At 37.3% G+C, this 23,556-nt stretch overlaps 1 protein-coding gene and 1 non-coding gene across 2 annotated transcripts in view; both read left to right on the plus strand.

The window, feature by feature from the left end:
- The first annotated feature begins 3,106 nt into the window (after nt 1–3,106).
- LOC127218569 (small nucleolar RNA SNORA26) lies at nt 3,107–3,228 on the plus strand. The gene has a single exon (XR_007834206.1). It is a non-coding gene; the product is annotated as a small nucleolar RNA SNORA26 (small nucleolar RNA).
- A 1,254-nt stretch (nt 3,229–4,482) lies between these two features.
- Nucleotides 4,483–23,556, plus strand: part of LOC127218568 (melanoma inhibitory activity protein 2-like) — a 48,111-nt gene continuing 29,037 nt past the window's right edge. The window contains 11 exon segments of the mRNA XM_051179587.1: nt 4,483–4,608; nt 5,916–5,941; nt 6,037–6,121; nt 7,652–7,723; nt 8,918–9,022; nt 10,232–10,303; nt 11,623–11,731; nt 13,310–13,312; nt 15,902–16,027; nt 19,606–19,634; nt 20,412–20,502. Of these exon segments, the coding sequence (XP_051035544.1) occupies nt 4,501–4,608; nt 5,916–5,941; nt 6,037–6,121; nt 7,652–7,723; nt 8,918–9,022; nt 10,232–10,303; nt 11,623–11,731; nt 13,310–13,312; nt 15,902–16,027; nt 19,606–19,634; nt 20,412–20,502 (826 nt within the window). The 5' untranslated portion in view covers nt 4,483–4,500.

The raw sequence follows: 23,556 nt of genomic DNA on the forward strand, positions 1-23,556 counted from the left end.
GGCGTTGACTCGTACTGACACCGTGGAGTGCCCATGGAGGATTTTTGAGCTGCTGCCAGTTCTAATTATCTTCATGTTCTATGAATTTAAAGTAAGTAGTGCCATGCTCATGGTTCATTTGCCCATGAATAAAAATGCTCTATGGAGGTTCTAAATGAAATAAGGAATTTGGTCATTTTCATCATGTTGGCTGTTTGGGGAGAAAATACACAAAATTAATCCACAGTTGAAGTCTATTGCCTATAGAAGTACACATGCAAAACAAGGGAAGGGAGTGATTATTTTTCCTTGGGTTGCTGAGAAAGTCTTTAGACTGAGCAAATAAGTTTTAGTAGATGAGGTGTGAAAACAGCATGCACAGGAGCTCACAGCATAAGTGAGCCAAGGGCCTGATGTGAAATGATGCTTACTGTAGACCAGTGGGTCTCAAGGATTGCTGTGGGGTGTGAGATCCAGCACAGGCTCATCAGTGGTGAGACCTATAGAAAAAAATGTATAGATATTCCTGATAGTATGAGAATCAAATGTCAGGAAAAAAAACACAGGAAGGAGAATTGATAGGGGTAAGGATAGAGAAGTTGGTCCTAAATGGGGCAAGAAGAAATAAGAGGTAAAATGAGTGTGACTTTCTTGATTAGCTGTAGAGATGGGTGGGATGTGTGGAGAATCTAGAATAATCCCAAGTTCCTGGCTGTGTCAGTTAAGTTACTGAGATGGGGCTTATGGGAAGAGAAACATATCGTAGATGAGAGATGATTTCAGATCATACACATCTTCCTCAGAATCCACAATTAGGGCCTAGGGAGATGGCTCAGTTCGGAAAGGAAAGTGCTTGCCATGATCTGGAGTTGGAGTCCTTAAGGAAATATAAATGCTGGGTGGAGGTGTGAATAGAGGAATCCCATGTTCACTGGTAATCAGTTTATCAGAGAATGTGTGAGCTCTAGATTGAGTGAGAGACTCTGCCTTAGAAAAAATGAGGTAGAAAAGGAAGACATTATCACAGCAGCCTCTGGCTTTTCCACATAAAATACACAGGCACCTAGCAGTTACCAACACTTATTTTTGATAAGGTTGTGGGTGAGGAACATGGAGGGATTTTGCAGACTTGGCTGGATTTTTTGTGGTTCAGTGCGCTGTGTGGATATGTGTTGCATTTTGTAAGGGAACAGTTCTCTCCCCTTCAGGATGGTGTTAGCTGTGAGTCTTCTATTGGTGCTGTTTGTCAGATTGAGAAAAGTAGTCCTAGTTTGCAGTCTCCTGATAATTAGAAGGTTGATTTTCTTACATATTTCATTACTATCTGTTGAGATCTTCTTTTTCTTCATTTCTTTTACTGTGGATTATGACATTGGTTTTTTTTTTAACTGAACATTACATTCCTTTCTGTGTACATATGGTGTGTGTGTGTGTGTGTGTTTGTGTGTGTGGGTGTGTGTATGTAAATGCAAAGCCCCAAGAGTCGGTTTTATCCTTCTACCACATTGGTGATGGGGGTCAAACACAGGCCCTAAGGTTTGGTGGCAAAGTTTTTACCTGCTGAGCTATCTTGCAGGCCCAATAATATTAAAATATTTATTCAGATGTATTTATTATATATAGTGTGTTCTTTATCCTTATATCCCTGCAGGCCAGAAGAGGGCACCTCATTGCAGATGGTTGTGAGCTACAATGTGGATGCTAGGAACTGAACTCAGAACCTCTTGACAACTAGCTAATGTTTTTAACCATTGTGAGATCTCTCCCAGCCCTTGCGCCACATATTTTTTTTACAAAGTCTTTTATGACTATAAATTTTCCTGTTACACACTGAATTAGTTGTTTTGTGTAAGTTCTGTGTTGCATTTTATTATTTAAAAAAAAAAACCTTTTGTGTTCATGGATGTTTTGCTCTTGCATGTATGTCCATGCGTCACATGTTTGCTGTGCTTAAAGATGCCTTAATGGGTGACATATTTCCCTAGAAATGGAGTCATAGATAGTGGTGAACCACCAAATGGATCCTGGGAACCAAACATGGGTCATTTATCTACAAGAATGACAAATGCTCTTAACTGCTGAGCTCTCTCTCCAGCCCTTCCTGTTTTTTTTTTTTTTTGATAACTAATTTTAACCCATTGTAATCAGAGAATATGCTTCTCGACATGGGAATTTTTTAATTGAATTTTTACTATTTTAAACTATTTGTATGTTTGTATGTGCTTGTAGCTTCAACTGCCCAAGGAAGCAGCAAGAGGGCGTCAGATCTCACAGAGCTAGAGTCATGGGCAGGCACTTAGGGACTTCTTGACATGGATTCTGGGAACTGAAGTATGCTCCTCTGCAAGAGCAGCAAATGTTTTCAGCTGCTGAGCCATTTCTCTGGGCTTGGCCCTGTGATTTGATTATTTAAAAAACAAAACAAAAAACAAACAAAGAAAATATTGAGGTGTGTTTTAGCATAGTGCCTGGATTTTTTCTGAAAAATCTTCCATGTACATTTGAGAGTGAATGTATTTTCTGCTATTATTGCATAGTATTCTGCTAGTATGATAGTCTAACTTATTTGTAGTAATTTTACCTCGTTCTCTTTTCATGCTGATTCACTGAAAGTGAGATCTAAAAATAATATCCTTACTTCAACAGATTTACTTCATTTTGTGGTTCTCTTGCATAAAATCCTACATCTTAAAGACTGAACTAGCCTTTTCCATCACATCTTTGTTTCTAGTAACAGTTTTAGTCTTAGCCTTTTTTATCTGCTATCAGAGGAGTCAATCTACTTGTTTATGATCAGTTAGTATTGGGGCCTGGTGATAAAGACTAGAATAACCCACTGAGGGAAGATGGATTCAGGAAGAAGTAATATATGCAATTAACTGCAGGCAGTACTCTGTGAGGTGTGGAAGAATATTTTAGAGGGTATGTGAAGGGGCTTGGTTATACATTCGTAGTCTTTGGAGGGAGATAATGGAAATAATTTCCATGCCTGAATATCTTTTCTTGTGATCCTAGAGGCAAATCGTTGTTATCATTGCCTTGCAACATGATATCACACTTTTGTGTATGTGGCTCAGGTGAGAAAAAGAGAGACAGGACCAGGATAAAATATTTTTAACCCTTTTCTGAGCCCTTGTATGGTCAGTCCTGTACCTTAAGGATCTAAAACACAAGGTTAAAGGAACTCTCCATGAAACCCAGAGCAGAGGCGGTGCACCTACACTTTGGATTCTTTCTGGAGTCACAGATGTAAAAAGGAAAATAAAGATACAGGGAATAAAAAAAGAGGATACTATTGCATGTATTTTTTTTTGGTAGAAGTTAATAAGCTGTAGATATCAGCTTGTAAAATGTCCTTGTCATGTACTAGCATAAAACAGGTTTTATAGATAGTAATTATCTAAGGATTTGTTGTTCATTTTGTCAGACCCCAAGGAGAAGACAGCTGTGTTGTTTCTAGATGGTGTATGTTGATGCCTGGAACGAGTCAAGCCCATCATTTCTATGGTTGTTTTTGAAAGAGCCATTTCCTTTTGGGCTCAAACTGCATTAATTTAACTCAAGAGACAGGAAGGAAGGGTTTAAATCCCAACTCTGAAGCTCTATCAGTTGTTTCTTCTCACTCTCCCTTCCTCAGAGGACAAGCTGCGGATCAGTGTTTTTCCTCTGCAGGAAATGTTATTTCAAACCCAGTGCATAGGGATAATTCATGAACCTGAACTCAGGGAAAAGAACCCAACCCAGATCATTGATACTTTTCTTTGTTACTGGATTTTAAAAATCTTTGGTAGGGATGGTGTCCCTCACCTATCTCCTTAATAAATACATGGAGATTTATTCTTACTTACGAATGGCTGACCTTAGCTCAGATTTTTTCTAGCCAGCTTTTCTAAATTAAATCATCCCATTTCTCTTTATGTGTTGCCTCTGAGCTCTTTTCCCTTTATTTATTATATATGCCTTGCTTTCCTTCTTACTCTGTGACTGGTGCCCTTGGTGTTCTCCTCCTCTTGTCCCTGGATCTTCTCTAGTTCTCTCCTACTATTTATTCTCTCTGCATGCCAGCCAGCCCTGCCTATTTTTTCCTGCCTAGCTATTGGTCTGTTCAGCTCTTCATTAGGCCAAGCAGGTGTTTTAGACAGGCAAAGTAATGCAGCTTTACAGAGTTAAACAAATGCAACATAAAAGAATGAAACGCATATAAAATATTCCACAATGTTCTTTTCTTGATACTATATCCTTATCCTTTAACTGTCCTGGAGTTATGCTCTGTGTAATCCCTCCATAACTTCTGTTTGAAAACTACTGTTTCACCACACTTAGCCCCTCAATAAGAACAATTGTAATTTACTAGAAAACATGTTTGGAGGCATTCTGCTTTGTATTTTATGGTAGCCCATTCAATATGAATAGAGTTGGCCACAGCCACCTTTGCCTGTCTTTGTACCAGTACTGTTGAAGAAGCATGCTCATAGGTTTATTTTCTTTGTCTCGAAGGTTGTGGCAGCAGTGCCTGAAGATATGACAACATGCTTTGATCCTAGTGAGCCATCATTAGAATCGCTGATATGTGTGGTTGCCATTGCACTGCTTACCATTTTCTTATTTCTTTGGAGAGGATAGCGATCAGTAAGTTACCACTTATAGTAAGTGAATGGTCATTCTAGGTTTTTTGCTTTTGTTTTTTAAGTTTATTTCCTTTTATGTGTATGACTGTTTTGCTTGTATGTATGTGTGTGTGTTACGTGTTCCTGGTCTACAGAAGTGATTAGTGGGCCATTGTTGGATGTCCTGGAGCTGGAATTACTGATGATTGTGAGCTATAATGTCGATGATGGCATTGAATCTTGGTCCTCTAGAAGACTAACAAATGCTCTGAGCCATTTCTCTGTAACCTTCATTTTGTGTTTAGACTGAACAACTAATTGGAGAAACTTGTTATTTCAGGGAAATGAGTTAGGTCTTAGTGTTCTGCGTTATGCTAACAGGTGGTTTTTAAAAACTGAACAGGGATTAACAGAAATATTTTTATGTAAGTATATTTTAAAGGATTTTATTGTAGGGATACTACACACTAGTACTAAAGCCCCAACTTTCTTTCTTCCCCTTTTCTTCTTTAAATTTAGGGTGTCTGTGCTTGTTTTTAACAATATTAAAAAGTTTGCAGGTATATCTACTTCCCAACTAAGAGTAAAAATCGCTACTTTCATGGCTCTCCTGGGTCATATATTGCTTTTTCCTATGCTAACTGTTTTTAAGGAGGGAGTCATAACATAGCGTTTACTTTCTGAGACTTCTTTTTAGATGTTGGCCTTTATGCTTCTGACAGACTTCATTTCTAATATCTTCATGGTTTTTTTCTTCCTTACCTTCTGCTTACATATATCCCACTGTTTTTTATCATTTTTTTTCTTCCAGTTTTCTGTCTCTGTTTTCTAGGTGGCATGAGTGTTCTTGTTTGCGTCCCTTGATCACGTTACACTATCCCCACTGTTCTCAAGGGTGTATTTATCCCTTCCTTATCGAAAGCTGAAGTATGAAGAAGAAAAAGACTAATGAGTTTTTTAGTCAGTCAAGTTCTAGGGTCCAATGATATTTCATATACTTTTATTTTGATTATTAACCGTAGGAGATTTAATAACGGTGGCTCCTTAAAATACTTTGTTTTAGAGCCAATATATGCATGGGAAACATGGGGTTCAGTGGAATTATACAGTTTTCTTTAGAATGAGACTGTTTTAGAGACACACATGATACCACACAATGGGAGACCTTACTATATAGCATTGTTTTCATTTGAAATAAAAGGCTTTCGGGTAATTTATTTACCATAAGGTCATAAGAAATTTGGCGTCTTAAAGCTTGAAGTAGAAGTCAGATAGATTTGCTTGAAGATATATTTGTTTTAATGTAATTTTTTTAAATTTTTGTTTCAGATTCAGAGCCGACTTTATTTGAGTAAGTAGTCTTTTTTGACTTTAGATCTTGTGATTCTATCTAATTTAAAGTGTTTTCACACTTTAGTACTAATAATATTTCCTTTGATTTCTCAGTAAGAGAGAATAGACTGGCTGTGGAACTTGCAATGGAAATCAAAAAGAAATGTGATCTAATTGACAAAGTGTGCCTTGCTCAAGAGGAGGTAAGATGTGTTTGAAAATACCACCCATCACAATATGGAAATTAATTGTTCTCCATGGGTTATTGTCTGCCATCAGAGCTTTGTTTCAGACCAGAGCTCTGTTGCTGCTCAACTTCATCACTTATCCATTCTCTTTGCAGCCACCCTGGTGATGTGTAGTGTTTACTTTCCCTGACTAATTAGTCAGAGCACCTTGATTTGCTTATTGCTCATTTAGATATTGTAAAATTGCCTTTTACGTCTTATCCACCTTAAAAGATGACTTTATTTTTACTGTGTGTGTCTATTTGTGTTTATGTGTGTAGGCATGTACTAAGAAGGCATTTGTGTTGTCTTCATAGGATCATAGGACATGGAGGAGTCACTTTCCTCTTTTTACTACGTGGGTCCCTGGGATTGAACTCAGGTTATCAGTCTTGGCAGCAAGCTCCTTAACTACTTACAAAGCCATCTCACTTGCCCATTTCCATCCTTTTAAATGCACTCATAATCTTTCTCAGTTCATGCCATATAGATTAGGGCCTTTGCTTTTACTATTTTATGTCATATATAAGAGTTTTTTCAGATATATGGATTGTAAATCTCTTCTACACTGTGGCTTACATTTCTGTTTTGTTTGGTGTCTTAGAAGGTAGAGGATTTGAATTACAATTTAATGTAGTGTAATGTTTCATGAGATTTGTTTGCTTATCAAGGATGTAAAGGTACTTTTACTTGTTATCATGTAGAGACTTTATTTACTGTTTTCATTTGGACATGCTAGGGCTACTGTGACAAAATACCTTTAGCAGCAGAAGTGAATTTCCTTACAGTTCTTGAAAAGAGTCCATGGAGATAGAGCCAGGCTTTGCTTCCTCTGTGACCTGACCCTTGACTTTAGATAGTACTGTCTGCTTTTTGTGTCTTTCTCTCTCCTAGTGTTCTCCTCATAGGATATCAGTCATATTACACTGCGGTCATCTTACATCCCTCATTTTAACCTTTAGGCTTTGTCTCTAAATAACACAAATTGTGAGGTGCTGAGATATAAGAGACAGGGTTTCTCTGTGCATCACTGGCTGTCCTGAAACTCACTCTGTAGACCAGGGTGGTCTGAAACTCACAGATTTTATCTTCCTTACTTGCCTTATTTATCACATGATATAAATGTCTGATAGCCAGTTACCACATATTGTTCTACTGACAGACTGGAGAAGCCATTAATCCATTCAGGGGATAGTAGAAGACTCCCTTCTTTAGATACTCTTTAGTCACACTTGCTGTTAGGGTTTTCAGCCCCAGCAGATGTGGGGAACCTTTGCTAGTCACAACGGAAACAGTCTGCCTTATGTTCCCTAGGCTGATGGTTGTGGCTTGTTTGAAAACCTGGCTTTCCTCAGCACAGTGTTTAGATTGCAAAACTAAGCTCACAAAATCCAAGGGTACTTTACATGGTGGATATAAATTCTGTTTCCTTCTTTGGTGTCTATTTAGATACAAGTTGAGAAAAAATTAATATTTTTTCCTCACGTGTTCCCTTTTTTCATTCAGTATGAAGGCTTAGAGTCATCCTTAAAGGAGGCCAACTTTGACAAGTCATCAACAGAAGTACAGAGTTTGAAGGTAAAAACAAAAGTATGATATAAAAGCTAGGGAAAAGATTCTTATTAGAAATATCTTGTATCCTCAAAAATATTTATGTCAGAGAAATATGAAATTGTGTATCTGGATCTTATAATGTACAGAAAAAGTTAGTGGAAACAGAATATTTGTAGGTAGCATTTAATATTTTAAAGCATAACAGTTTCAACTCTTGTCATTAACTTGTTTTGAGGGATACAAAATCAGTTTATCAGAAGCTATAGATTTATAGAAAGAAAGAAATTCTGCATTCTGTACTCCGGTGAAAAGATTGGAAAGACAATTCCTACTTTTGACATAGTTTGCTCCTGGAAAGAAACATAGAACTCTCACAAATTTAAGCATAGTAGCAGACAAGTAAGTTGTAACCATATTATTTTTTCTTACCATGGTAGTACACATTTACTAAAATTAGACCAGAGGTTTAAATTGTAAAGACTGTAATGGTGATAAATATTTAATCCCTTTCTGTGCATCAACCCTTGTCTACACACTCCATCACAGCCAGTTTTCAGTCCATAACCATGATTTCACAGAATGGAGAGTTTAGGAGAGTTGGACAGTTAACTCTCCTGATTCAGAGGCCATAATGGCTCGTCTTAACAGACAGAGTATGATATGATGAAGTGCCTCAATACTCTTTGCAAGTGGAACGGTTATTAAAACTTAGTTGTGAGCCTTTATAGTGAATAGAAATAGCCTGCTCCTACCAATGAAAAAACAGAAAAAAAAATTTGTCCCTTTGATTATGTGTTCAATCCAGAATGGCAGTTCTGTCATCCTCTGTCCTGAGTAGCAAGTCTGTGTTTATGATGTAGAATGCCCTTGTAGAATCCGCAGGGAGTTTAGACTCCAAATAAACTCATTAATTTTCTTTATTTTTACATAAAAGTTTTTTTTGGAATACAACTGTTTTAATTCCTTCAGGGGGTATTCATTGTTTTCCAAGGTTGACTGGTGGGCACCTAAAATACTTACACTTTTTTTTTTATAGAAGTTGCTGGCAACTGCTAAATCTGCTGTTATTTTAATATTTGAGAAAAGAAAAAATGCGTAAAGTGTTTATTAATTTGAGTATACTCATCTGATTTTTACCCTATAGTCATCTGATTTTTACCCTAACTAAAAATTCTTATGTTTGGCTTGTTTAAAGTTAGCTTTCTATTTTAGGCAACTTATAAAAATCTAGAAAGAGATAAATCTAAACTTGAAGAAGAAATATTACTTATAGAGAAGAAACTAGAAGAAGAGAGAGCTAAAAGTTATGAAGAAGAGGAATTGGTGAGTCTTATATATTCCAAGAGAATTATGAATCTTATATAATTTAAATATTGATTAAAATATCATATGTGAGCCAACCATAGTGGCACAAACATATAATACCAGCACTTGGGAGGAAGAAACAACAGTTCCAAGCCCTGAACAGGGAAAGGACATACTATATTCAAAAATGAAAAGAAACTCATGTATGTAAAAAATGAATGCAGGCTGGACATTCTTGACAAATGCCTTTAATCTTAGCACTCTGGAGGCAGAGGCAGGCAGATCTCTGGGAGTTTGAGGCCAGCCTACTCTACTGAACGAGTTCGAGGAAAGTTACAAAGTGGCACAGAAAAACCCTGTCTTGAAAAATCAAAAGAAAAACAATGATGTAGAATAATATGGGAACAAAAATTTTCACATCTGATCTGATCTTTTCACCTCTTTTGTTTATTTGTTGTTATGTTTTGCTTTTTCAAGACAGGATTTCTCCTTATAATAGCTCTGGCTGTTGTGAAACACACTATGCAGACCAGGCTGGCCTGGAACTCACAAAGATCCACCTCCCTCGGCCTCCTGTTTTCTGGGATTAAAGGCATGTGCCAACACCTCCCATCAAACTTTTACTTTTTAAATGTTATGATGAGTGTCTTGTGCATATTCCTGTTTTCTTATTGTTTATATTTATTGACATACTCTTAGAATATAGTCCTGTATGTATAAGTGAGGCTGGCCTCAAACTCATGACCTTCCTGCATGTGCCTCTTAAGAGCTGGGATTACAAGTGTGCACCCCCATACTTGGTTAGCTTGGAATTTAAATGGAAAATTTCAATATTTACGTTGCAAGTAACCATAAACAATATAACTTGAATATTCATAGTGAATATATATATATATATATATATATATATATATATATATAATCTTTTATTTTACTTTAAATTCTGGATTAAGCAAAATCTTGATGTGTGTGAGATTATTTAACATATGAATTAATGGGTTCACCTTAAACCTGAAAAGTTCTATGATGTATTGCATTTGTAAGGACATCATGTGATTACATAATTTGTAAAATCCTTGTGAGCACTAGGAATGCAATCTGACAAGGTCTACTCATGTGGCCTCTCCCTTTTATTAACAGTAAATTAACAATGTACCTAACTAATGCATGTTGTCTTGGAGCAAAATGGACTTATTAAATACTTCCTGACTGATACTGTCTTTTCAGATGAGCGACCTTTCAAAAATGATGCAGTCTCTAGCAGATGAATCACAGTCTCTCAAATCACAGCTAGCTGAAGTAAGTTAAGTTGAAATAAGTTGGTCTGTCACTTCTGAAGACCATTTATGTTTCATATTATTATTGGGTATATTTGTCAGAGTTTTTTAGAGGAAGAGAATTTAGGAGATGTCATATATATATCGAAAAATAATATATATATATATATATATATATATATATATATATATATATATATCGGTTATTTATTAAAGCGTTTCCAGGCTGTGTTCCACTCAGTCCAGCATTGTCAGTCTACCAACAGAGAGTCCAAGAATCCAGCACTTTCTCAGTCCATGAGGCTGGATGTCTCACCTGATACTCAGTATACACTGGAATACCAAAGAAGTAGGCTGTAATGCCAGTGAGGGTAAGGACCAGCAAGCTTCCTCCTTCCAATGTCCTTTAGATAGGCTGCTGCCAGAAAGTATAGCCCCGAATATAGGTGGATCTTCCCACCTCAAAAGATCCAGATTAAATGTGGATCTTGCCACTTGAAATGATTTAATTTAGAAACAGTACTCACAGCTTCCTTGGGTTTTAGTTAATTCCAGTTATCGTTGATAACCAAACATAGCCATCACATCAGGTAATAAAATATTGTTAGTATTTGAAATGTAGCCAAGCTTAAATATGCATTTGTTTTAATGTGTTACTTTGATTGAAATTCATTTTCCTCTGGATATATTTAACCTAGGAATGTATCTGAGCACTCTTGAAGTTGTGTAACATGTTTCGATAATAAAAAGATTTGCTTCCTCCCATATTTAGTTTAGGTCAGGAGACAAAGAGTAAGGAGTGTGGGGTCTTTCTCTAATATCTACTCATGCACTAGTGAGCATGAGGACTGTCCTCATGAGACCTCCAGAAAGCCTTCAATTCTGGTTAGAGTTTCTTTTTTAAAATCACAAAGTGGGCAGGCAAGCAAGCAAGTTTTTCTGAAGTGTACATGGCAGTAGCAGGTTGCTAAGGGTGACAACCCATTCTTTCAGCTATTTCTCCATGTTATTCCCTTCCTGGTAGCAAGTGAAGCCATGTTTGGCAAATATGCAGTCCAAGCAGTGTTTTAAGTAAGCTGCTAAATAAACCAGTAATTCTGTAACTAATAATTGTTCTTTTCTATTTCAGTAGTTAACAAAGTTGTCTGCATTGTACATGGAAGGTTCAATAATTTGTTCAAAGTCATGTGGCAAATGAGTGTATCAAAGTAGTGTTGATACTGTCTCTGCTGTAAATAGTGGAATGTTTTGGCCTTTGCTTACATTTTATGTTCTCCAGAAAAGACATAAACAGGGGGCTTTCCTTTAAATTGTTTTAAACGGTGTATTTCTATTACTTAGGCCAAAACCACATTAAGAATATTTGAAATAAATAAAGAACGACTTAAAGGAGTAATAACAGATACCTTGAATGAAAATTCTCAACTTCAGGAAAGCGAGCATCAGCTTTGTAGACTACAGATATTCTTTTAGATATGAATATAGCCTTTGATGTTCTGCCCACCTCACGAATGAACCATGTGTGGAGTTGTGTAGTGAATGAGTAAACTTATGAGAGCAGGAAGTCTCCCTTGCAGACTCCCATAGAGGATTTAAAAGTGTGTTCTTCCATCTGTCTTCTCCCATGATAGAAGGCAGTCAGAATTTTTACTCTCACAGGAGACATCGGCTAACAGGATTCCTCACAATAAAGACTGCAGTAAGAGTTAACAGATTACCAATTGGGGTCCTAGAGGAGGGAGGAGTTCTTGGGTAATATAAAGTGACAACTTACCTTTTATCCTCACCCTCCTCTCTCCTAGACACTAACACACACGTGCTCTCGCTGCTGTTGTCATAAATCTGTTTATCTTCCCAGGTCCCAGGCCCCAGGCCCCTTCCCCTCTGTCTCTTTCCTTCCTTCCTTTCCCTCCATTGCATTCTCTCTTTTCCTTCCTTTCTATAGTGTGCATATTGAGATGGGGGTGTGTGTGGGGGTGTGGTGTGAGAGTTTGACTGTGCACAGGTGTGACATGGTGTTGGTCCTTACCTTTACTTTGTTACAGACATACTGTTCTTTTCCTTTTGTGGAAACGCTTTTAATATCTTCCCAACTTACTAGTGAGACACTTTCTTCTTACAGTATTATGGATCTCTAAATAGTAGTCTGTCTGACTTGATTATATATCCTGAGTTGCCCGACGTTTTATTTTACTACTTGGCTTCCTGTAATGGATATTTGTATTCTATCTCAATGGAAATGTCAATCACTCAACTGCCTTGGCTAATTTGTTCATTTACAATTCTATTATTGTTATTATTGTTATTTATTTTTTGAGAGTGTCTTGTCTTGTAATTCAGGGTGACCTGGAACATACTGAGCTACTCAGTCTCCTAATTGCTAGGTTCATAGGTATGTGTGTGCCTACTGCCAGATTTTTCCTCTTCTATTTTTTATTTTAATTATGTGCATGTGTGTAACTTGATTCTAGATATGCACACACAAGTGCAGGTACCTTTGGAGGTCACAAGCATCAGATCCCCAACATAGTCTGTAAGTGGAAACAAATCCATGTCTCGTGAAATAACCATAGATATTATTGGACTCCTCCTTCATTTTCTTCTGGGGTCCAATTTTCTTGGAATCTTAGATTCTCCTAATCCAATAAGAAGGTGTAATGAGTGGCAGTGGTGGCACATACCTTTTTATCCCAGCACTGTGAACGGAAGGAGGTGGATTTCTGTGACTTTGAGCCCAGTCAAGTCTACAGAATGAGATCCTGGATAGCCAGAGAAACCATGTATCCAAGAAGGAAAGAAGGGAGGAAGGAAGAAAGGAAGAAAGGAAGGAAGGAAGGAAAGAGAAAGAGCAAAGAAAGAAAAAGAAAAATATGTTCTATAGATCTACTGGGCATTTTTGTCCTGATACCACAGTTCACTCAACAGCCAAGGATTCTCGTTTCCTTATCTAAAATGTTCTGTTTCCTGTTTCAAAAGAGAACATTTGTCAATTCATTAACTTGTTTATCTTTCAGATAATAAGGTACAGTAGGTATTTTAAAAGGAGATTGCATAGCTGTAAAGGTCTTATTTTCCATTTTTAAAATAGATTTTATTTTGAAATTAATTATTATTTTTTAATTTTGTGCATGTGTTATTTGGGTGCATTTGTGTTCATGATGAAGGTGCTCTCAAAGGCCAGGGAAGGATGTTGAATCTCCTGTACTTCGAGTTATAAGTGGCTGTGATGAGCCAGATATAGGTGCTGGCAACTGAACTCAGGACCCCTTGGAGAACAGTGCATAGTATTAACCACTGAGAAATTGCTCTAACTCGTTTTTCTCTTTGATGTTTTCGATATATAGATACTTATTTGCACTTCTTGGTGTTTTGATTCTGTTTTGTTGTTGTTAGTGTGACAGGGTTTCTCTGTGTAATAGTCTTGGCTGTTCTGGAACTCACTATAATCTCATGCAGGCTCACACCAGGAGATCTTTCTGCTGTGCTGCATTTTTTTTTAAATAAAATTTTGATATTGCTGCATTGTCTTCACTTTCCATGTTTGGTTTTGAAACTTGAATGTTGTGTTGATTATGGGACCTTCTTTGCTTTCTGCCTTTTTTTCTCCTCAAACATTATCTTTCTGTTGTCTTTAGCTCTCTGAGATTGTGTGATGATGTGTCACATAGGGTTTCTTTAATATGTTGGATTCTTACATTCTGGAAACTCTTGAAACTGTGGGTTACTAGAACTATTTATTGTGATAATTTAAATTTTGTTTTTTTTTCCTTTTTATTTAAATTTGAAACATAGTTGTCAATTCCAGTTCTCTCATGTTCCCATTCATGCCTATAACCCTCACCAAAACCCTCCCTATCCCATTTCTGCTTCCCATGGAGGGTGAGGCCTTCCGTGACCATATAGCAATCCAAGAAATACTGGAGAGACTAACTTTAAAGCCCTTCCATGATAATTATATTGACGACTATCTGATTTGTTGAGTGTGTCTGTGGGGTGTGTGTGTGTGTTCATTTGTGCACGTGGATACATGTGTGTAACTGTGTGTAGTGACTAGAGGCCTTAACAGTGTCAGGAATGGTCCACCTCATTTTTTTAGAAAGAATAATCTCTCTTAAGTAATTCTATCTATCCTGGAGCTCCCTATGCAGAATAGGATGACTTTGATCTCACAGAATTCCACCTGACTCTGATTCCTGGGCACTGAGGTGAAAGGTGTGCATTGCTGTGCTGAACAACATTTCATCTCATTGAGTTGGTTGGCCTTAAATCCAATTAGAAAGTGGTTGCTTACTTTAATAACACTTATGCTACTGTGGCACCATAAGCCACATCTTGCTGCTGGGTTGTTATTTCAGCTTGTGTGCTTCACAGATAGGTGATATTGATGAATATGTTTTGTACTGCTGTATGCATAACACCTTACAGCACTATTGAAGCTTGCCAGTAGGGATGAAACATTCAGCTATATGTATGCATAAAAGAAAAAATGAGATGAGTGGCAGAAAATGTGATGTGTATATGCATGTTTGAGAGAAGACAGGTACAGGGAGGTTATAGGAGAGATATCAGGAGCATGTGTGTGCTTCTGTGTGTTGGTGTGTGTGTATATGTTCAGGCATTCATAGGGACGAGAGGAGGACATTAGATCATTAGAATTACAGGCACCTGTGAGCTATTCAGTGCAGGTGCAGGGAACTGAGTGTGGGTCCTCTGCAAGAGCAGTATGTGCTTTTAACTACTCTACTGTCTCTCCAGTTCCCTAATTCTTCCCTTTTAGTTTCCATTCCTCCATCTACTACTACTGCTTTCTTTCATGAGCCTCTCTGGATTGTGTCAGGGCATCTTATTTTATGTTTTTCTAACTGGCTTATGTTTCTTCTATTGTCTGTGGATTGTTTGGTCTCACATGTGTTCCTTCTGTTTGTCCATTTTCTTTTGGGGTTGATGCCTTTTCCTTTCACATCTTTCTTCTATCATCTCAGATTTTAGAAAACATGGTGGTGAGGACTCCTGTTTTGATTGTCCTTACTATAATAAAAGCTGAGTCATCCTCACTTCAAAGTCCTACCATGTATAACAGGCTAAATTGGAACTCACAGTGAAGTTCAGGCTCAGATTATCTGCTGAATATATATATGGACATTGGTGGCACATACCTTAAATTCCAATACCTGGGAGGCAGAGGCAGGTGTATCTCTGCTGTGAGTTCCAGGCCAGCCTTTTCTACAGAGTTGGTTCTAGGAGAGGCTCCAAAGCAATACAGAGAAACTCTATTGGGAAAACAAAAAACAAACAAAGTAATGAGATGTAGCAGAGTATATAGGGTACAAAGATAGAAATAATTGACTAGATTTTTCATACAAGTATGTGTCAAAATCATTTACTTGATGAAAATTTTCCTTGGAAATCTGTTGAAGAATCTTTCTAATTTTATAGTCTTCTGCTGTGAAAGTTCTTTATACAAAGGAACCACATCTGAGTCCTTATTTAAGTAACAGCCCTATCTTTTTTAATATCATTAATGACACATTTAGTATCTTTTAATGATATTGAAAAAAAAATCATCTAAAAATTGTGCTGTCTTTCACACCCTTGTTATTGTTTTCCTATCAGTATTTAGAAGAAGCTAAAATCATGAAAGAACAAATGAATCAACTCAATAAACAGAAAATAGCAATCGAAGTATCTAACGTACAGGCAGAGCAACTCCTAAAAGTTAAGGAAAATCAGATCAAGATAATGGCTTGTTGGGTTTAGTCATTAGTTCGTCACAATTTTATACTTAATTGTAAAATCAAATAATTTTAACAGCTTTTATTTGCTATTGTGTCTTTTTGTTACATTTCAAATGCTTCTAGAACACACATAGATTTGTAAAACATATGTTAACACTCCATGTCTTTGTTCTCCAGTATCTTAGCCTGGAGTTCATGAATAAAGAAATAAAATAATGATTTTTACCTTTTTGTTGTTTTATATGAACAAGTCCATTTAAATGAAAACAAACATTAGATAATATTTGGGAATTTGGGCATCATTTTTCCAAACTACTTCCTGCAGGTAAGGGGCTCTGGCAAGGTAATTCCAAGAAGATGCAGAAATCCTGGCTGTAGTTTTTAAGGCTGCTTTGTCAAGCTGTTTTGAATGTAGGATCACCTGGTACTCTGTTTCAGGCAGTGTGGCTTGATCAAACCACATTAGTCTGGAAGGAATCCACATCTTTTCACTTTCTGTGGAAACAAAAATAGAAATCCTTTTCCCCAGTAACTTGTCCTTGAACTTAAATTTTGGAGTCAAAGCATTTTTTTAATTTATTATTTTATATGTCCATCCCAGTTCCCTCTCCCTCTCTCATTCCCTCCCTTCATTCCACCCTCTCTCCCCCCTCCTTTCATTCCTCCCTCCCTCCTTCCCTCCCTTTTATACTCTCTGCCCTCTCACATGCACTCTAACCACCCTCCCCTCCCATCCCCCTACCCTAATTCCATATGTAGGGGAATGCCATCCAGTTGGGGTCATGTAAATCTGACTTCCTGTGAAGTAGGGACTAGGGCTTCTCTCCTGTCTCTAGGTAAATGCAGTTATCCCTCCATGGCAGATGTGTTAGCAAGGTCCTTTTGTGCACCAGGGATACATCCTGGCTCCACTGTCTGAGTTCCCTTAGACTGCTCAGTCCCTTGGCTGAGAGGCATATTCAGTGAGGCCTGAGTCAGTTCCATGCTGGTTTCCCAGCTATCAATCTGGTGGCCCATTAGCTCCTTCTTGTTCAGGTATGTTTTCTCTATGTGTTTCTGTAGCCTGGTCTTGTCCTCTCCATCTTCATCCGGGTTCTACTTCGATTCAGTGTTTATGTATGGGTGATTGCTCCTGTTTCCATCAGGCACAAGTTTAGGACTCCATGGATAAGTTAGTTGTTGATCTCACTCTCCGGGAAGGGCATTTATGGTAGCCTTTCCATGGGATCTCAGATTGTTAGTTGGCAGCAGTCTTGTAGGTCTCTAGACCTTTCTTTGCATTCAATTTTATCTTCAAACCATTATTGGCTCCATTTTTATGCTCTCTCTCTCTCTCTCTCTCTCTCTCTCTCTCTCTCTCTCTCTCTCTCTGTCTCATCTTCTATTCCTAACCAGGCTCAATCTTCCTGGTCCTACATACTTTCCTTTCCTCCCCCTCCTTTTCTCCTACTTTTTTCCCCATTCGCTGCGCCCCCCACTTCCCCTGAGCTCTGGGGACCTGTCCCTTCCCAGTTCTGTGTGTGACTTCATATGAATGTCTTAGAATACACCTTGTATCCTAGTTTGTTTGGTGATGTGAATTATAGGCTGGTGATCATTTGATCTAGGTCTAAAATCCATATATGAGTGAGTACATACTGTGTTCCTCTTTTTGTGACTGGGTTACCTCATTCAGGATGGTTTCTTCAAGTGCCATCCACTTGCCTGCATGCTTCCCACAGAGGCAAGAAGAGACCACTGGATGTACTGGATCTGGAGTTACAAGTGGTTGTGAACCATCTGATATGGGTGCTGGGAAAAGAGCTTAGATGCTTTAGCAGAGTAACGAGTCCCGAACTGCTCAGCTATTTCTCCAGTCCAACTGTAAATTAGTAAAAAAAAAATATAAAGAATGTCAAAATAAAGTATTTTATGGAGTGGGGGGATAGTTTAGTGTGTTAGTGCACTTGGTCTCTTGGCATAAGGACTTGAGTTTGAATTCTAAGCACCCACAAAATAAGAGCATGGCTACGCATGCCTGAGAGCCACACACAGGGGACAGAGACAGTGGAGATTATAGCCTGTTGAGCTGCCATGCTTTTGAGATAGTAGAGTTCGGATTCCATGAGAGGTCTTGTTTCCAGGCAGTAAGCTAGATTATGATGGAAGAAGACACTTGCATCTTCTTACCTCATGCTCTTGCAGCTGTATGTGCACCTGCATACTCATGTGTGTATGATACACACAAAAGAAAATATTTTGTTGTTTTGTAGTTAACAAGAATGAACCATTATAAAACACTGTATTTGATTTTGTTTTCTCTTCTTTCTTTTCCTTATTCTCTTCATCCTTCCTTCATTCCTTCCTTACCTCACTACCTCCCCTTCCTCCATCCCTCCCTTCCATAATATCCATAATAATTTTTTTGCATATAGAGTTTCAAGAGGTATTTTTTATTACCAGAACTCACTTTATTATATCAGGCTGGCTCCCATCTCACATAGATCTACCTGCCTATTCCTTCTGAGTGGTGGGGTAAAAGATGTACCATGTTCAGCAAGTTAGTTTTTCAGGATTACTAGTCCCTAAATGTGGAGTTAGAAAATAAAACCAACTATTTACATATCTCAATTGCAGACAGATACTTAGGGCAAAAAAGGATTTATTTATGGGGATTGATTTAAAAAATTATAATATTTAAAAAGTTACTTGTGTATGTATGTGTCAGGTGTGTGCATTCCATGATGTGGGTATGGAGTTCAGAAGACAAATTTTGGGAGGCAATTTTCCTACCATGTGGGTTCTGGGGATTAAACTCAGATTATCAGTCTAAGTGGCAGATGCTTTTACCTGCCAAACCATCTCATTGGTTCAGGATTGAATTTCAGGTGAGTTAACTTCTAAATTGTAAAGCTATTATCATGAGTCATTACTTTCTCTTTGTGTTTTCTCTTTTAACTCAATATCCAGTCTCTGATGAAATACTGGAATCCTGTGCTTGGGGAAGATGTAACTGATGATGGTAATCTGGATGTAGAAGTGAACAATGACTTAGAGAATAACGTGCACTGACTTGTGGCGACCGGCTCCTTGTTTCCTCTTCATTCCACATGTGTATCGAGCTCCTCATATACTTAGACTTGTATTTTTCATTTTCATTTTATAATAGAAGAAACATAAATTCTAATTATGTTTAATAGTACTTAACTTGGAGCTATGGTTCATTAATAATTTTAGTGTTGAAGCCACGATTGACTAATTAACCTGGAGGCTGTAATGCCATAAGAATCTAAGCATAGTTAAGTCCATGGACACTGTTTATGTAAATATTCAGTTCTTGTTGGGTCTCTGTAGTGCACTGTCTATCTTCCTGAGTGTAGGTCACTCTACCTTATATAAATTATTGTTTTTATTTTAATTACTCTTTTTACTGAGACAATCCCCTTGACTTAGCTGTGAAATGTTGGAATTAGAGTCAAGAGCAAATAAGCTCAGCCTCAAATTGTTTAATTTTGGCCGGAAGAGGGGTTGCAAGTCTAGATGAAGAACTAATGCATTAATTTGGATGTGTTCACTAAGTATGGTTTTATTTTTCACTGCAGGTAATCAGCTTTGAGGAAGCTAATATATGCTACTGAGGTTTGTATTAGTACGTAAAAATCTAGATGAGAAGGAGCAGGACCTACAGCAGAGATGAAATCTGTGTGTCCTTATGTAACTAATTTAAAAATTGCTTTTATTTTTTTGTATAAGGTTATGTGATAAATGATTAGAATTTTCTTTTTCTTTTGATGTATTAATTTTATTTGCATTGGTGGTTTGCCAGCATGCTTGTCTTTATGAGGGTTTGAGATTCCCTGGAACTGGAGCTACAGAGAGTCGTGAGCTGCCATGTGGGTATAGAGACTTAAATCCGGGTCCACTGGAAGAGCAGCCACTGCACTATCTCTCCAGCCCCTAGGATTTCCTTATCAATTTCTTTTTTTATATCAACTTTAGAAATTCTTATAATTGGAGTATTTAGAAATATTCAAATTGTACACTCATTCCTTCAATTAAAGATATCTTCAGAAATATAGTTTTGTTTCATCATTCACCTTGTTCATTCTTTTCTTCTGGTTCCAATGGTTCCTCATACTCTTTTGAGAAATAAATAATAGCTGTGTTTTCTTCTGGTTTATTCCCTCTGTCTGTTCTTAGTTAATCTGTGTAAAAAGTCCTGATTGTATAGGGTGAAGGCTGCTTTAGAAGCTGCACTGATGTCTTTATGTTGTTCATGATAACATAATCACAGGGAAAATAACTGCAGAACAGTAGTATGGGGTATATTGGGAATGATTTTGTGTGTGTGTGTGTGTGTGTGTGTGTGTGTGTGTAATTGATAATTGCTTTTTTTCTTCTTTTCCTTCTTTAAAGTTAAGCGCTTCGTTAAAAACCCTAGAAGGAGACAGAAACCAAATTTATACTCATTTATCTAAAATAGATGCAACAAATGATGATCTTATAGGTAAGGGTTCTTGACGAGCATGCCTCCTTAAATAGCATGAATTACTTCTGAGTTTTACTGTCAGTGGTAAATGTACTCCATTTTCTCTTATATTTATGTAAATTATTAAAAGCATGTAAGCATGTGGAGTATGGTGCAACTTTGTTAGGGTTTCTATTGCCATGTAGAGACACCTTGACCATGGCAACTCTTATAAGGAAGACATTCATTGGATCTGGCTTATAGTTTAGAGTTCTAGGGCCTGCAAATGATAAGTATACCATAAAGTAGGATTCCATAGTAATTGCACTGCAGAAGATCACACAGGCAGACATGGTGCTGGGGAAAGTGCCAGGAGTTCTATATCTAGATCTGCAGGCAGCAGGAAGGAAGAGTGCCACTGGGTCAGTCTTCCTAATAGTGTCACATCCTCTGAGCCTAGAGTGACATTGTCACTCAAGCCACCACAAGGAGTATAATGTTGGATATAGTTTTAGATGTTAAAAAGTTTTAAATTTAATTTTTTCCTTACATTTTTAAAATTGAGACAGTGATCTTCAGGACTTGAGCTTGTAATGTCTACTACTTTAATATATTCATATAATTTATTAGCATACACAGTAGTGGCTTTAGACCTATAAAATATGTATATTTTTAGGGAAAGTATTAAAAAAGTTAGCTGATTTTGTTCACATTGAAAAATAGTTTTTTCCAGTTGTGTTTGTGCTGTAAAAGTTATATCACATCTCACTTTGTTAATGAAATAAATTCATATGTTTATATCTGAAGAGAATGGATGGACATATTCAAATGTCTGTGCTGGTTAACTCAGAATGGGAACACAGGCATTTTTTTTTTATTTCTCCTCATCTATATTTTCTTTTCAAAACAGGTTTTTTTTGATCCTGTTACAATTGCATAAATGATGCAACATAAGACAAAAGCTTCTGCTTGTGGAGCTTCATTTTCACCTGCCTGATGCTCTTCCTGCCTGTTTCTAACTCTACACCTATGATCACAGGCAAGGCCCCTTCACTGATTACACAGCTGAACATAAACAACAACAAAATAATCCTCTCAATGAATACAAGAAACGTCAATATGTAGTCAACCATTGCCACGGCTGCCCAGAACTTCACATTTCTTCCTTTTCATTCTTAACTTATTCTGTATTCCAAACGATAGCCAGAACCATTTGAATCTGGACCTATGCTCTATACCAGAATTCATCATTGGGAGGCCAGCTTCAGTGTACTTTATCTTCTTTATAACCTTCAAGACCAGGGTTGAGATCTGATGAGATAAAGACCAAAAGGGTCTCAAAGGCCTTTAACTCTTTTAATGAGCAAAATGCTTTAAAAAGATTGAACCATTGGATTAAATTGCTCTACTCATTGATTATAGTAATTGTATTGTTATTAGACCTGAAAAAATAAAAAAACTCTAGTCTAATTAAAAAAAAAATGCGGCTATCTGAGATGAATGGTATTAACAGCATGGAAGACACAGAGAGGAATAGGCACTCTGTTCTCAAGGTAGCTTTATCGAGGCATACATTAACTTACATGTATCTTAGTAGGAAGTACCAGTGTAGCAAGCAATTAGTTCACCAGTTATTCCATTGTTTACTCCTTCTCTTGGCCAGTCTTAATCCCCTCCCCCCCACCAAGTAATACTGGAACCTCTTGTGTGTGTAGAGCTTCCATCCAAATCTACCTTATCTTTTTCCATGGTGTTTTTTAAAAATTATTTAATGTTTTTTATTTATTTACTTTATTGGGATATTGCTCACATATATGTCTGTGTGAGAGTATCAGATCCCCTGGAACTAGAGTTACAGACAGTTTTGAGCTGCCCTGTGGGTGATCGGAATTGAGCCAAGGTTCTCTGGAAGAGCATTCATTGCTCTTAACTGCTGAGCCATGTCTCCAGCCCCAACATTCTTTCCTTAATGCGTCATAATTTTTTTTCAATAATTTTACCATATGGGAGCATTTTTCTCTAACCATCTCTCATCTCCCATAGTATCTGGCCTTTTTTGTAATAATTTATAGTGTTCTTCCTTTAAATGCATGTTTCTGTGTAACCCCAGGTTTCTTGAAGTCTTCACATTTCTACCTCAACTTCTCACATGTCTGCTTTATACAGGCTTAAAATTACTGCACCTGGCCTGTACAGTGCCCTATTATAATGTGTGGGTTCAGTGCATAAAAGCCCCTTCTTCTGAGCCTGATGGTCTGAATTCAGTCTCCAGTGGAAGGAGAGAACAGACCCCAGCTAGTTGTCCTCTGACCTTTGCCCACCCGGACATGCAGGCTCAGGTGAACACACAAACACACACACACACACACACACACACACATTTTTTTTTTTAATTGAGCTATACTTTTTCCCAGACCCCTTCCCTCTGAGCCCGCCCCTGCCTTCCACGTCTCCCAAACACTTAGTTTTTAAATTTTAAAATGAGATAATCTAAGACACTAGAAAAAAGAGCTTGAGTGTATAATGGTAAAATAATTTGTGTTGTTTTGTAAGACTTCTTTGCATTAGTATGATTCAATTATATTACAGCTTATATTGATCATTGATTTCTTGATAAGTGACTTGTTAGACTTGCCAGACAGCATGGATGGGCATTTTTTTCTGGTATAGCTTTACAATTTTTGCAGAAGTCACCTATGCATGATTTCCTGTACATGTTCACTTTCTATTACTGTATTGACACAAACTTTTCTTTTGGTCCATATGTTTATGTAGCTTGCATTTTAGAATAATAACATCCCATTGCATATAGTTACTAAACTTTTCCTTGTTATGATTTTGAAACTGCCCTTTTGAAGTATAGTGCATTTTTTCTTGTATTCGATTGGTTCACATATGTTTTGGGAATGATACCTTAGAGCAGGTCAGAGTTGAGGATCTCATTAGAGCTGTGTAGAGTTGTAGTAATCATAATGAAAGAAAAGTGAGATATGTAAAAATAATGGTATGCTAGTTCATACAGAATCACAATTACTTATAATTGAGAATCCATTTTGTGTGTGTCTGTATTCATATGTATATAGAGGACAAAAG

This window comes from Phodopus roborovskii, unplaced genomic scaffold (genome assembly GCF_943737965.1).
Source record: "Phodopus roborovskii unplaced genomic scaffold, PHOROB, whole genome shotgun sequence".
Taxonomy (NCBI): Eukaryota; Metazoa; Chordata; class Mammalia; order Rodentia; family Cricetidae; genus Phodopus; species Phodopus roborovskii.